This window comes from Microcaecilia unicolor, chromosome 5 (assembly GCF_901765095.1).
Source record: "Microcaecilia unicolor chromosome 5, aMicUni1.1, whole genome shotgun sequence".
Classification (NCBI taxonomy): Eukaryota; Metazoa; Chordata; class Amphibia; order Gymnophiona; family Siphonopidae; genus Microcaecilia; species Microcaecilia unicolor.
In genome coordinates, this window is record NC_044035.1 from 54,697,754 (window position 1) to 54,713,244 (window position 15,491).

The window sequence follows — 15,491 nt, forward strand, 5'->3', positions numbered from 1 at the left end:
GACCTGCTGTGCAGCGGGTCACTTCCTCCTCTTGCCCCACAAGCTGTCCTGGAAGGCTCAACAACTGGCTCACAAAAGTCATAAAAAACCTTTAGCCGGCTCATGCGAGACCGCTGTGTGTGTGTATGTAAGCAGCTTTGGTTGTATCACAGAAAGGTGGGATTATTAAATGTATGACCATACCAGGACTATAAACATTTTTGCACAGGTAGCCTGGTGAAGCCTACCACGTTAGTCTGAATAGTGCCACCAGAGCATGGTAATCGAAGAGGCCCCAAGCAGCTGACTGCAGTTAGTGGGGAAGCTGTGCAACAGGGCAACTCCAAGCTCAGCAGGCTAGAAGCAGAGCTTTCAATTGCCAACCCCAGTTGTGTGGCTCAGGTATTTTGACAATTAAGCATAGCAGGTGCAAGAAGGCAAATAAATTGAAGGAGGTGAGGAAACATCTGAGGAAGAGGTTAAACAGATTTTGAATTTGGGTTTTAGTTGAGGTTTTTTTATTGAAATTTTTATTCATACATATACCCATATGTCAAAGAAAAACAAAAAGTCCACAGCAGTGAGAGCGCTGAAGACTAAAAGGAAACATTCTAAATAATAAAAGCAAGAAAACATCCTGCTACATTAACACCTAAACAATTTTTTTTGCATTATCTCACTTAACTGAAAATACAAACATTATTTTCCAAAAATTGAGCCTGCAAATAGGTGGGATAATGTGGGATACAAATGAAATAAAAAATCACTTAGTTTCTTTACTTATAAGAAAACATTCTAACTGAGAAGGAACACAGAAAATATAACTTAAATCTGAGACCTTTATTATACCCTTGCATGGGAACTTAAAGAAAAAAAAAGTTGCCCCTATAGCAAGCACATGAGACTTTAATTGAAGAAAATTTTTTCTACGCATTTGTGGATTTTTAGATTTAATTACCCACTTTTTCCCAAATCCATGCGCATAGTGAGCTACATATTCAGATAAAGTTGGTAGGTCTCTGGCCAACATAGTTTATAATCCAAGTTCTACATGAGACAATAGGGGGCAACATGACTTGCCCAAGATCAGAAGGAGCATCAAGAGGGAGAAGCAGGATTTGAACCATACGGATACACCTGGGAGCTGTTGAAGAGGATGCCAGATTGTGGAGTAGAAGGGCTTTGCAACTGAAGAAAGAGAATGGGGGGAATGGGGCAGGTGTGTGAGTGGGGTGTTGAGGGTGGAGGGAAGAAGAATTGTGCATGCAGAAGCATGATGAGGGCACAGGGATTGCAAGAGTCAGAGCATGGGAGTGAAATGTAGTGATGTCTTTCATGAAACATGCTCCTCCTTTTTGCCTTTGCTAGACTAATCCAGATGAATTGGTGTGGCCCTCCTGCCAGCAAATAGAGATGAAGTAAAACCGAGTGATCTCTGTATGTAGACTGAAGCAGCTTGGAAGTCAGTATTTTCTCTCTCCTGCAGGAAAGATAGACTTCAGTTGGTGTGGTAAAGAAGAAGACTTCTGTGTCAGAATGAGAGTCTGCTTCCATATTAGAGCCTCTAGCGGGGAGCCAAGGGAGTCTAGGCAACAGCCAGTATATGTGACTATTCTCTTTTTCCTTTGAGGAGCCTGCTCTTTGCCCATCTCCAGAGAATTTAGAAACCTCCTGCCTTGGGGTCCATTGACAGTGGAAGTAATTTATTATGAGCAGTGGATACTAAAGTTTAAAAAAAAAATCACAACAGCAGCTTACTCTAACTTTGGTGGTGACAGAGGGAGAAAGGTTGCTGGAAAGTAAGAGCACTGCAGGCCCCAGCTGAACTTATAGATAAGATATGGAACAGAGGTGGCACCCTGCAGTATATGGAGGCTGGTGACAGAACTCTGTTGCCAATTCTTTCTGTAGCTAATGCAGGAAGTCCTCTAGTGCTGAGTCAGTTTTTTTTCTGAGGAAGACTGGAAGTAACAACACAGATTGCAAGCGAGGGGGTCTCTAGGGCCTCTCCCACTTACAATACAGAAGGCAGACCACAGTAATTGCAGGTCCTGAGGGCACTTTGAAAGCTAGGTCTGGATTTTTCTTGCTCAGATTTAATTCTGATGATGCATTGTGCATATCGCTTATTGGGACAGGGATCTGGGCTTTCTGTGGCTGAGACAGCAGTTTTGAAGTGCTAGAAGCTGTCAGGTACCAATGACTGGGAGACTGAAGGATAGGTCATGAAAGAATGCGAAGCCTTGAGCAGAGAACAGTGGCGAGATATTGGATAGAGGAGGAAGATATTGAATCATCAAAGGGAATGAGACCTCAATGCTGAGATTCTTCAGAAAGGAAGAGCTAGCAGCCCTTATCTGACAAGTTAAAAAAAAAAAGTCCTGGAATCTCAAGAGGATCAAGCACAGGGAACCTGATCTTGCTAGGGACTTGTATACCTGCTATGTTGTTCCCCCTTCACCAGGCATTGATGGATATGGTGGCAGCAGAGTGGGAGCTGCCAAAGGAGAAGTTGAATAGCCTTCTTAGGGTGTTCAGAGTGGTGAAATGTATAACTTATAAGGCTACAATGTGCTAGGAAAAAGAAACCACTCCAAAATATAAACATAATCAACCAAAGAAAAAAGGAGTGGAAAAGTAATCACTTTGAGCAAAAATCAGGGCAATGGAGGAAAAAGATCTCGGTTTACTGTGGTAAATCAATCGAATAAACCCTATATCAGGGTATCATAACATTCGAGCCACAGTTCAGTTTCTACCATAGGTCTTAAAAAAAAACATCCATCTGCCTTAAGCTAAGTTTATCTGTTTAGCAACATTCCATATATATTTTTCATGTTTTAAGTAAAAGCTGTTTTTGTGGGAGCATGTTTTGAACAAAGTTATTTATGAATAAAATTTAACAAAATTCAATGACAATTTAACAAAAAAATGAGAATTGTGTTTTCATGGAGGTTTTTTAAGACCGATGATAGAAAGTGGGAACTGTGGCTCGAATGTTATGATACCCTGATAAAGGGTTTATTCAATTGATTTACCACAGTCAACTATGTCTTTTTCCTCCATTGCGCCATGTTTTTTGTTCATTCAAAGTGAGTTATTTTTCCACTCCTTTTTTTGGTTGATTGTCACTTATAAGGCTACCATATTGGTACCACCCTAAGGGATCCTTAGGATATCAAGATGGTCCTTGCTGAAGCAGTAATTTTGAGTTTGCTAGGCTTTCACTGTAGGCGGTAGTGTGTGGTGGCTATGTGGCCCAAGCACATCTAGCAAACCCTAGGAGGTAAGCTGCCAGGGGAGACTGCTTTATTTAAAGAAGAAGCAGTTAGGCCACATCTGACTTAATCTTTTCTAGTTTTATGATCTTGTGTCAGAATAAATGGCAACTGTGGTAACAGAAGCAAAAGAGAATCCACAGACGTGGAGAACTCAAGAAGTCCCACGGATAAACTGCTCTGGGTAGTGAATGTGACTTCCACAATTTAGTTCAGTGGGTTGTTCTTTAGGGGCATCTTTATGGAGTTTTCTTACAAAAGTCACCAAAGAAGTATTCACACAACTCCAGAGGCAGGCGGGAGGCCACCAAAAAACTCCATTGTGCATGCTTTTTTGATGACTTCTGTAAGACAAATTCTGAGGCAGGTGGGAGGCTACTGATTTAAAAAAACAAAACAAAAACAAACTAGGCATCAAAGACTACAGTACCACGTATAAACGAGTCTTTCGTACAAACCCAGCTCCATCAGGAGGCATGTTGCTGTCGTGCATCATCTGGACCTGCGCAATAACAGTGCATGAACAAGCAGTGTTTCACTGTAATATGGGGACAAGACACTTTTTTTTAGACATGAGTAATGGGCAGAAGTGCAAAAAGTGTCATTGTGAGACTCAAGGATAAGGGGAATGAATATTGTTTAGTTCATACGTGCTATACCGCCTTTCAAGATAAAGTCAAAGCGGTTTACAATCTCAATATAAGGATAGTTTATAAAGGAAGCTTCAATGTAATGATGGGATAGAAGAGGAGATAAAATAAAGAAAAAGAATAAAAAAGATTGCACATATTAGAAGCAGTGCCTCCACCTGGCCACCTCAGTTGAGTTGGATAGGGAAATATGTAAAAGCAGAACTGCTTGAATATTTCTGTTCTATTTTCACAGATGAAGGGCTGAGAATATGACTATAGAAGAGAAAAATAGGAATGGAAATGAGATAGACCTTGAACAGTTTTCAGAGGACTGTGTTCACGAGGAGCTAGCTAAAGTAAAGGTAGACAAAGCGATGGGGCCGGATGGGATACATCCAAAGGTACTGAAGGAACTTGGAGAAATTCTGACGGTTCTGCTGTCTTTTTCAGTGTTTTTCAGTAGTGGAGGAGGACTGCAGAAGGGCAGGTGTCCCTCTCCACAAAAGTAAGAAGGAAGTTGGGAACTGCAGGCTGATTTGCCTGGCCTTTGTGATGAATAAATTTAATGGAAACCTTTCTAAAATATAGAGCAGCTTCTGGAACCTGAAGTAGCATTGTTTTTCTAAATGTATTAAATACTTTGACTGGGTGACCAGAGAGTTGAATCAAGGGAGAGCACTAGATGTGGTGTACTGAAATTTCATCAAAACCGTTTACACAGTTCTGCATAGGTGACTTATAAACTGAGCACTCTCAGTATGGGCCCTAAAGTGACTGTGTTAGAAGCAGGTTGAGTAGAAGATGACATAGGGCAGTGATGGGCAACCTTTTGAGCTTGGTGTGTCAAAATTCACCAAAAAACCGAGCATAACTCGGCTGGTGTGTCACTTTAAGAAAAATCACTGCTACTAGGACCGCCCCCGGGCCCCCCCCCCCTACCCGAGATCGCTGCCCACCCGAGGTCGCCGGGCCCCCCCTCCACCCGCTACCGGGCCCGGAACTAACCTTAAAGCCTCCTTTCACGTTGCAGCAAGCAGCAGCAGGGCAGACCTCTCCTCCTTCCTTCTGTGCTCCGCCCTCACGGACGTTACGTCAGGCGAGGTCAGGACACGGAAGGAAGGAGTGGCCTCCCCTGCTGCTGCTTGCTGCGACGTGAAAGGAGGCTTTAAGGTTAGTTTCCGGGAGGGCGGACCACACTGCGGCGCCGCCGCGTGTCACCGAAAATGGCTACGCGTGTCAGTGCTGACACACGTGTCATAGGTTCGCCATCAGGGACATAGGGTAATGGTAAATGGTGTTCACTCTGAGGAAAAGGGTGTTAACCAGTGTTGTGCCACTGGGTTTGGTTCTTGTTCCGGTTCTTTATAAAACGTTTAAGAAATATTGCAGAATGGCTGTCTTGTAAGGTTTATATATTTAAAGATACCAAAATCTGCAATAGGATAGACACCCTGGATGGTGTAGATAAGAGGAGGAGGTATCTAGCAAAGCTTGAAGAATAGTGTAGCATTTGGCAGCTAAGATTTAATGCTGAAAAATGCAGGGTCATGCATTTGGGCTACAAAAAACCCAAGGGAGTGGTATAGTACGGGGGTGAAGAACATCTGTGCATGAAAGAAGAGTAATACTTAGGGGGGGGGGGGCAATCATATCTGATGATCTTAGGATGGCCAAACAGATAGATAGAAAAGGCAACAACAAATGCCAGAAGGATGCCCAGGTGCATAGGAAAAAGGAAGACACTGTATAAGTGTCTGGTGAGATTTAATTTAGAGTACTGTATACAATTCTGGAGACCTTACCATCAAAAAGATATAAATAGGATGGAGTTGGTCCAGAGGAACTGGAGTGGCCTAGGAGTGGCCTAGTGGTTAGAGTGGTGGACTTTGGTCCTGGGGAACTGAGGAACTTGAGTTCGATTCCCACTTCAGGCACAGGCAGCTCCTTGTGACTCTGGGCAAGTCACTTAACCCTCCATTGCCCCATGTAAGCCGCATTGAGCCTGCCATGAGTGGGAAAGCGTGGGGTACAAATGTAACAACAACATGGAATGTTGCTACTATTGGAGATTCTACATGGAATGTTGCTACTATTGGAGATTCTACATGGAATGTTGCTATTCCACTAGCAACATTCCATGTAGAAGCCTGCGCGGCCACATTGATGATCTGCAAGGGCCAGGCACAGGCAGCTCCTTGTGACTCTGGGCAAGTCACTTAACCCTCCATTGCCCCATGTAAGCCGCACTGAGCCTGCCATGAGTGGGAAAGCGCGGGGTACAAATGTAACAAAAAAGAAAATGAGCCAGAGAATGTAGTAAACACAGTTAGCAGGATTTTAAAAAGTTTTGAACAAGTTCCTAGAAGTCCATAAACCATTATGAAGATGGACTTGGGAAAATCCACTGCTTATTCTTGGGGTAAGCAGCATAAAAATCTGTTTGACTCTTGTTGGGATTACCAGGTATTTTTTGACCACTGTTGGAAACGAGACACAGGGCTTGATGGATCTTTAGTCTGTCCCAGTATGGTGATGCTTATGTACTTGTCCCTTTACTACCACTAAGCAAGATGCTCATTTTAAAGGGGTGTATAACTGAATATCAGCAAAAAAAGCTGGATATGAACACCAAGCTTAGCTAAGAGCCTCAAACAAGGGGGTCAAGTAAAAGTTAAAAAGCAATGGTAATAGAAGAGCACCTTGAGGAACCCCAAATACCAGGGGCTGGAGCTGAAATACATCTGAATCTAAACTTACATATTGTTAGGACTGTACTGAATATACGGATTCGATTCAGCCCCGAATAGTGCCCTGACTACATTATTCTTGGCCATATAGTGATTTCAATTTGAATACGAATAATCAGGGACTCTATTGTGCTAAATCCTACTGAAATAAACACTTCTCTGATTTCATGTTGCTTCTTTTATGGTTTGTAATGTTAAAGCTCAATGCTCATTATTCGTATTCATATTTGGCCAAATAATATTTTTTCATTGTTCAAATTTGTCTGAATTGTAAAATACTATTAAGCTCTAATATTGATATCTATCTTTTTATATTTTAGCAAGACAGGACTATACCACCTACACCAATTTCTGTCAGCCTACTCAAAAGAGGTAAGCCTTGCTACAGGTCTGTGTGATTGGGCTTCTTCTGATTATAGACCCCCAGAATTTTGCGTTAATAGTATGGGTGCTTTATGTTCTATGATTTTGACCACTGCATCATCTTTTCAGTCAGTTTTAATAGTTTGGCTTTTTAACTTATACCTCGAAGATTTATCAGACGACAAAAATGCTACAACTTTTTTTAATACAATTTTTATATCTGAATTTTAAGATTCTTAATGAAGGTTGTACTCGTGATGCAGGACACAAACTAGATTCTATAAGTTTGCCAGTAGTCGACAAACAGAGAGTTGTGGCAGGGGTGATCATATCTGATGATATTAGGGTGGCCAAACAAGTAGAAAAGGCAACAGCAAAAGCCAGAAGGATGTTCAGGTGCATAGCAAAAAGGTGATAACACAGGCAATTTGGGTATCAGCTAAATCTCTCCAGTCTGATCATTATATTCTGAATTTTACATTGTATTTAGAACTGGACAAATTTGAACATAAGAGAAATAAGACATTACCTAAGGGCAAGATTAATGCCACATTGTTATGGTCCAGAGTTGAGAAAACAGTCTTCTCAACTATCTTCCTCGTCTTCTCTTTTAGAACATAAGTAATGCCATACTGGGAAAAGACCAAGGGTCCATCGAGCCCAGCATCCTGTCCACGACAGCGGCCAATCCAGGCCAAGGGCACCTGGCAAGCTTCCCAAACGTACAAACATTCTATACATGTTATTCTTGCGATTTTGGAGTTTTCCAAGTCCGTTTAGTAGCGGTTTATGGACTTGTCCTTTAGGAAACCGTCCAACCCCTTTTTAAACTCTGCTAAGCTAACCGCATTCACCACTTTCTCCGGCAACGAATTCCAGAGTTTAATTACACGTTTGGTGAAGAAAAATTTCTCCGATTTGTTTTAAATTTACTACACTGTAGTTTCATCGCATGCCCCCTAGTCCTAGTATTTTTGGAAAGCGTGAACAGACGCTTCACATCCACCTGTTCCACTCCACTCATTATTTTATATACCTCTATCATGTCTCCCCTCAGCCGTCTCTTCTCCAAGCTGTATAGCCCTAGCCTCCTTAATCTTTCTTCATAGGGAAGTCGTCCCATCCCCGCTATCATTTTAGTCGCCCTTCGCTGCACCTTTTCCAATTCTACTATATCTTTCTTGAGATGCGGCGACCAGAATTGAACACAATACTCAAGGTGCGGTCGCACCATGGAGCGATACAACGGCATTATAACATCCTCACACCTGTTTTCCATACCTTTCCTGATAATACCCAACATTCTATTCGCTTTCTTAGCCGCAGCAGCACACTGAGCAGAAGGTTTCAGTGTGATATCGACGACGACACCCAGATCCCTTTCTTGGTCCGTAACTCCTAACGTGGAACCTTGCATGACGTAGCTATAATTCGGGTTCTTTTTTCCCACATGCATCACCTTGCACTTGCTCACATTAAACATCATCTGCCATTTAGCCGCCCAGTCGCCCAGTCTCCCAGTCTCGTAAGGTCCTCTTGTAATTTTTCACAATCCTGTCGTGATTTAACGACTTTGAATAACTTTGTGTCATCAGCAAATTTAATTACCTCGCTAGTTACTCCCATCTCTAAATCATTTATAAATATATTAAAAAGCAGCGGTCCTAGCACGGACCCCTGAGGAACCCCACTAACTACCCTTCTCCATTGTGAATACTGCCCATTTAACCCCACTCTCTGTTTCCTATCCTTCAACCAGTTTTTAATCCACAATAGGACATTTCCTCCTATCCCATGACCCTCCAATTTCCTCTGTAGCCTTTCATGAGGTACCTTGTCAAACGCCTTTTGAAAATCCAGATACACAATATCAACCGACTCCCCTTTGTCCACATGTTTGTTCACTCCTTCAAAGAATTGAAGTAAATTGGTCAGGCAAGATTTCCCCACACAAAAGCCATGCTGACTTGGTCTCAGTAATCCATGTCCTCGGATGTGCTCTGTAATTTTGTTTTTGATAATAGCCTCTACCATTTTCCCCAGCACCGACGTCAGACTCACCGGTCTATAATTTCCCGGATCTCCCCTGGAGCCTTTTTTTAAAATGGGCGTTACATTGACCACCCTCCAATCTTCCGGTACCACGCTCGATTTTAAGGATAAGTTGCATATCACTAGCAGTAGCTCCGCAAGCTCGTTTTTCAGTTCTATCAGTACTCTAGGATGAATACCATCCGGTCCAGGAGATTTGCTACTCTTCAGTTTGCCGAACTGCCCCATTACGTCCTCCAGGTTTACCGTGAAGTCAGTAAGTTTCTCCGACTCGTCCGCTTGAAATACCATTTCCGACACCGGTATCCCACCCAAATCTTCCTCGGTGAAGACCGAAGCAAAGAATTCATTCAGTCTCTCTGCTACGTCTTTGTCTTCCTTGATCGCCCCTTTTACCCCTCGGTCATCCAGCGGCCCAACCGATTCTTTTGCCGGCTTCCTGCTTTTAATATACCGAAAAAACACTGGAATATGTCTATTAAGATAGTCCTGGGCGAGGTAGCTCCTCTAAAATTGTTACCACAGGCTAGATCTAAGATAGATCCTTGGTGCACAAACTGCAGTTGATAAAACAGAAATGTAGAAAATTAGAGAGAACATGAAAGCTTTCTCCATCAGAGGAACTGAAAAAAGCAGGGCCGTGCCTAGGGTCTCCGGCACCCCCCTGCAGTTGGCCCCGCCCCCCCGAAAATGATCGCTACACTACCCGCCCTCTTCTCCCCAGATCCTTTTCCTTTTTTTTTTGTTTGAATTTACCTCTGTCCGGCGGCAGCGTAGCGTTAGTGAGGAGGCGGCGCTCCCCTGCCCCGACGTGTCAGTCTTCCCTTCGCTCAGTGTCCCGCCTTCTTCTGACGTCATTTCTGATGTCAGAAGAAGGCGGAACTGAGCGAAGGGAAGACTGACACGTCGGGGCGGGGGAGCGCCGCCTCCTCACTAATACTACGCTGCCGCCGGACAGAGGTAAATTTAAACAAAGGAAAAGGATCTGGGGAGAAGAGGGCGAGGTAAGCATAGTGCGGCGGGGCACCCCCCCAGAGGATGGCGGCCTCCTGCCATGCTTACCTCGCTTACCGTGTTGGCACGGCCCTGGAAAAAAGTATAGAAACAGATCTGTTTATATAAAAAGGCAGCACAGAAACAAAAAAGGAATTATTGTTTCTATAAAATCCTCAAAAATGGTAATTCCTTAAAAATGTTATTCAGCATAGTGCACAACTTGATAGCACTTTCAATTCAGTCATTAAATTTAACCCTTACACAAGATGATTTTACATCTTATTTTCAAGATAAAATAAGATTCAGATTGAGCTTGTTAAGGAATCTAAAACTTGACCTGAACCAGATACAATATGCCTAGCCCACATTCAAACCAAAACTCACGGGCTTCCAGCAGATAATATCTGGAATGCTTTCTCTATAGTTACAGAAAAATTGTTTCAAATTTGATCAGAAAATTTGCTAAACGCTTTTGTCCTTTAGATCCTTGTCCTTCAAGGCTAAGTAGAAATATCGTAAATCAACTACTGATGGAAGATAAATTTCCAGCTCAAATGGAACAAATCCTGTCTACTCCTTTGTTGAAAGGTGCCAAATTTGATCTTTCCACTTGGTCGAATTATACCTATAACCAACATACCACTTGTTAGGAAAATTGTGAAGCAGTGGTAGGGATTCATCTTCAGGATTATTTGACACACCACCAACACAATCTGGCTTTTGGACCAACTATAGCACAGAGACAATACTGCTGGCTCTTGTAACCAATCTAAAGACTAACTTGGACAAGAGTAATCCAACTTTGTTCATGCAGCTAGAGTTATCAGCTGCTTTTACATAGTAACATAGAGTGGTGTGGTAACATAGTAATTCTGCCCAACAGTCACAATTTTTGACCTTGTGTTTTGCTTTACAGATTAAGGGCCCCTTTTACCAAGCTGTGGTAAAAGGGGGCTGTTTTTGACGTGCACTGAGGCTCCCCTTTACCGCAGCGGTAAAAGGGAATTCTTTCTTTTCTACAGGAAATGGCAGTGCGGCTATTTGGGGGGGGGATCCTTTACCGTCACCCATTGAAGGTGGCAGGGCTCCTGCGCTGCAGTAATCAGGCCTCGCAGGGCACTGCCCGATTATCGCCGGGTACACGCCAGCGCTACAAAAATAAATACAGCGCTGGATATGACAGCGCTGTGGGGCTGCTGCGGTAGCCCGGCAGTAGTTCCGTTTTAGCGAGCAGGAAGCCTGCATTGGGCTTACCACTGCTTTGTAAAAGGGACCCTTAAATGAAATTGGCATTACAGATGAGGTTCTGAATTGGTTTTCAGGCTTTAACCCCCCCCCCCCCCCCCCCCCCCCACAACTTCACAGGTTTCTTGAAGTAAAAAAGCTGTCAAATAGCTGGCATATGCCACAAAGGGTCCCACATGGTTTCCCTCTAACCCATTCTTTTTTTCTATCTGAACGATATAGAAAAAAAATGTTGAAACCTTTCCACATTTCTTCCTACTCTTATGCAGATGACATTTCTATCCTGTTTCCAGTGGAAAACAATATACTTGAGACCTTTAGACTAATGAATACAGTATAGGTGGTAGTCCATGGTTTGAAAATAAACCCAGATAACAATAACATACTTTGGTTGGGCGGTAAGGAGGAGAATCCACCTAAAATGGAAATAAAATTAAGAGATGCAACTATTCTCGTTAGTGTGATATTAAGATTTTGAGAGTGATAATTCCAACTTAAATGCATAAAAACATATAAATGTAGTCATAGGAAGTTTTGTCAGCTTAAAACTATTGCACATGATAAAACTATTCCTGGATCCATTTCAATTACAACTAGTTTTGCAAGCCAGCATTCTGACACAATTGCATTATTGCCACATAGCCTTGCTAGGCCTTCCAGGTCATTAGCTTTGATATTATAATTTTGTATCATTTTATATCTTTATCCTGGATCTAAAGTTATATTTATCAGATAAATAGAAGTTTTATTTATCAGTATTTTAGATCCAGAATAAAGAATTTGAAGCCTAATATCAGTAGGAGTCTGAGTCGAAGGTTTGCTGTACCAACTCCACAGCTCTGCCTATGTGACACACCCTCTAGCGTCTTCACCTCACCCACTGCACTGCAGTCACTGCAGAGGAGAAAATGGGCAGGGAACAATTTTTTGCACCCCTGTCTTCTTGCATCCTGTGTTGTTGCAGTGCTCATACATCCCTCGGGTCGCACCTGTTTGGTGTGGGGAGTCATGTCATTGCACTTGTAACTCACTATTCATCGTGTTACAAAATATGGGGAAAATATAAAATATTTTTTTGCAGTGGGTCCTACACTAAATAATGTGCATTAACAGTATTAGCATGTGATGTTTGTTAATAATGACCCTGTATGTCCATGGGTAAGAGGCATACAGAAATAGAGAAAAGTGGACATTAAAGAATTTTAATGAAGAACTTCTTACTTATTTTTTTTTTATATGTGCCCAAAGTTATACAATGTTGTGTGGAATTTTCAAAGGTAATGAATTACATGTTTTGTGTTCTAGGTGTATTTTCAAAGCACTTAGACTTACAAAGTTACAGGGATGGGCATAATTGAACGAAAACGTCTATCTCCATGGGCGTTTATCTCCGAGAACGGGTCCGTGAAGGGGCAGACCGAACCGTATTTTCGAAAAAAAAATAGACGTCCATGTTTTATTCGACAATTTGTGAGCTGGGCGTTTTTGTTTTTCAGTGATAATGGAAAATGAAAGCGCCCAGCTCAAAAACGAATAAATCCAAGGCATTTGTTCGTGGGAGGGGCCAGGAGTCGTAGTGCACTGGTCCCCCTCACATGCCAGGACACCAACCGGGCACCCTATGGGGCACTTTTACAAAAAAAAAAAAAAAAGGTAAAAGAGCTCCCAGGTGCATAGCACCCTTCCCTTGTGTGTTGAGCCCCCCAAATCCCCCTCAAAACCCACTGCCCACAAGTCTACACCATTATTATAGCCCTAAGGGGTGAAGGGGGGCACCTACATGTGGGTACAGTGGGTTTGGGGGGGTTGGACGACTAATAAGCATTAAGCAGCACAGTTGTAACAGGTAGGGGGGGGGGATGGGCCTGGGTCCACCTGCCTGAAGTCCACTGCACCCCCTAACAACTGCTCCAGGGACCTGCATACTGCTGCCAGGGAGGTGGGTATGACATTTGAGGGTGAAAATAAAAAGTTGTGAAACATCATTTTTTTGTGGTGGGAGGGGGTTAGTGACCACTGGGGGAGTCAGGGGAGGTCATCCCCGATTCCCTCCGATGGTCATCTGGTCATTTAGAGCACTTTTTTGGGACCTGTTCGTGTGAAAAAAGGGTCCAACAAAAGTGTCCTAAATGTTCGCTAAAAACGCCTTAATTTTTTCGATTATCACCCTAACGCGTACATCTCTCCTCGGCCGATAACCACGCCCCAGTTCCACCTTCGCCACACCTCTGACACGCCCCCATCAACTTTGTCCGCATCCGCGACGGAGTGCAGTTGAAAACGTCCAAAATCGGCTTTCGATTATACCGATTTATTCGTTTTTCTGAGATAAACGTCTGTCTCCCGATTTGGGTCGAAATCTAGGCGTTTTTCTCTTTCGATTATAAGGTGGATAGTAACTTAAGGAAATTTGTAAATCTAAGTGCTTTGAAAATGTGCCCCTTTATAACTTAGAAATCTAGATAGATGCTTCTGTTTTTATAGAATCAAGGAACTAGTATGGGAGATGTCTTTGACATTTATGCTTTGTGTGTAATGGAAATATGTTTTATTGGAAACTATATAAGTTTGCAAACAATATATAGTATTCTAAAAATATTGTAATTCACAAAAACTGGCATACGAAAATGTTTCTTTTCTTGTATTTGTAAGGTTTGTATCCCAAGAATCTTAACGTGTTTGTGTTTTAATATCACTAGGATCCTGACCATTGAAATAAAACATGGATCAATGGTGCTTTGGAGAAATCTGAGAGAGCTCTATCCATCATGGCAAGGATCCAAAGGATGTGAAATTACAAGCAACCCAGTGGAACTAGCTGACATTGTAGTTTCACGGAGTAGCCATTTATTTGTCCAGCTAGCCATCAATCAGAGAGGACAAAATGACATTTAGTGGAACAGACAGGACACAGCCTCAGACCTTCTCTCTATGATACTAACTGCAACCCTAACGGAGGTATGATCACATATTTGAGAGACATATCTTCATGTCTTGACTGCAATTTCTACTTTTCCTTGTCATTGCAAGTTCAGTTGTGCGTTGCTTTCTTATAGGAGCAGTTACAGGGCAAAAAGAGTGTATCTTAAAATTAATAATAAGATTTTTTTTTATTTTTGTTACATTTGTACCCCGCACTTTCCCACTCATGGCAGGCTCAGTGCGTCTTACATATTGTATACAGGTACTTATTTGTACCTGGGGCAATGGAGGGTTAAGTGAGTTGCCCAGAGTCACAAGGAGCTGCCTGTGCCTGAAGTGGGAATCGAACTCAGTTCCTCAGGATCAAAGTCCACCACCCTAACCACTAGGCCACTCCTCCACTCCAAGATCATGCCCTATTATGAAGGCCTAGTGTTTATTACTTATTTTGGTAAGATTGTTCATAGTTATTGCATTGTAGTGAAACTTGTGCATTAAGAACAGTAATTAGAGTGACCATCTTGCTCCACATTCCAAAGAAGCTCTTTATAAGGATGTAGCCAAATAAATTGTCAAAATAGACATGTGTCCTCGTAAGATTTCTCCTTAACCCATTAGTGGCCAATGTTCCCATATGGGCACTTATTATGGGAACATTGGGCACTAATGGGTTAACACAGTTTGTTGACTAACCAAAATTCATAGCAGTTTTTCCTTACTAAATCTAGTGGCTGTTTTCTTATTTTTCTGACATTCTATAAATGGAATATAAAACACTCACATATAGCATATAATGGGCATTGAACAGTTAAATAAGCCCAGCTGTCCAATACAAAGATATGTTTAGAATATCAGTCACCATTGTAAGTGTTTTGTTTTGTTGTTTTTTTTTTTTTTTAATGTTTGAATATTTTATTGAGCATCATTACAATACAACAATGTAAACTTCTTCATTTTTCTCCCACATTTCCCCCCCCTCCCCCCCTCCTCCCCCTCCCAGCTCTATGTCAACTGTCCTTATTGGGTTAATCGCTTAAATCGAGACCACAGTTCAGAAGATGGGCTGTACCTTCCCATTCTTTTGTCCGTTAGTTGCTCCAATTCCCCGACTAGGGAAAGTTTCAGAGTCCAGTCCAGCTCTGAGGGAGCCACCTGTTTCTTCCAGTGCATTGCAATGACACTCTTAGCCGCTGTTAAACAAATCCTCTTAAGGCGCCTCTGCCATTTAGTTCCTCTTCTGTTACCGAGACCCAAAAGACACCAATGCGGCGTACATT

General features: G+C 42.4%; 1 protein-coding gene across 5 annotated transcripts in view; it reads left to right on the forward strand.

Annotated features, from left to right (window-relative positions):
- Positions 1–15,491, forward strand: part of R3HCC1L (R3H domain and coiled-coil containing 1 like) — a 150,448-nt gene that overhangs the window by 43,609 nt on the left and 91,348 nt on the right. For 3 of the 5 annotated variants that reach the window (XM_030202907.1, XM_030202903.1, XM_030202904.1), the window contains 2 exons: positions 6,957–7,008; positions 13,992–14,250. Coding sequence is in view for 4 of the 5 variants with exons in the window: in XM_030202903.1 (XP_030058763.1) it covers positions 14,224–14,250 (27 nt within the window). In the remaining variant the exon portion in view is untranslated. Of the gene's footprint in view, positions 1–6,956; positions 7,009–10,530; positions 10,636–13,991; positions 14,251–15,491 lie in introns of all 5 variants that reach the window. The other 2 variants (XM_030202905.1, XM_030202906.1) reach the window with 2 other exon arrangements.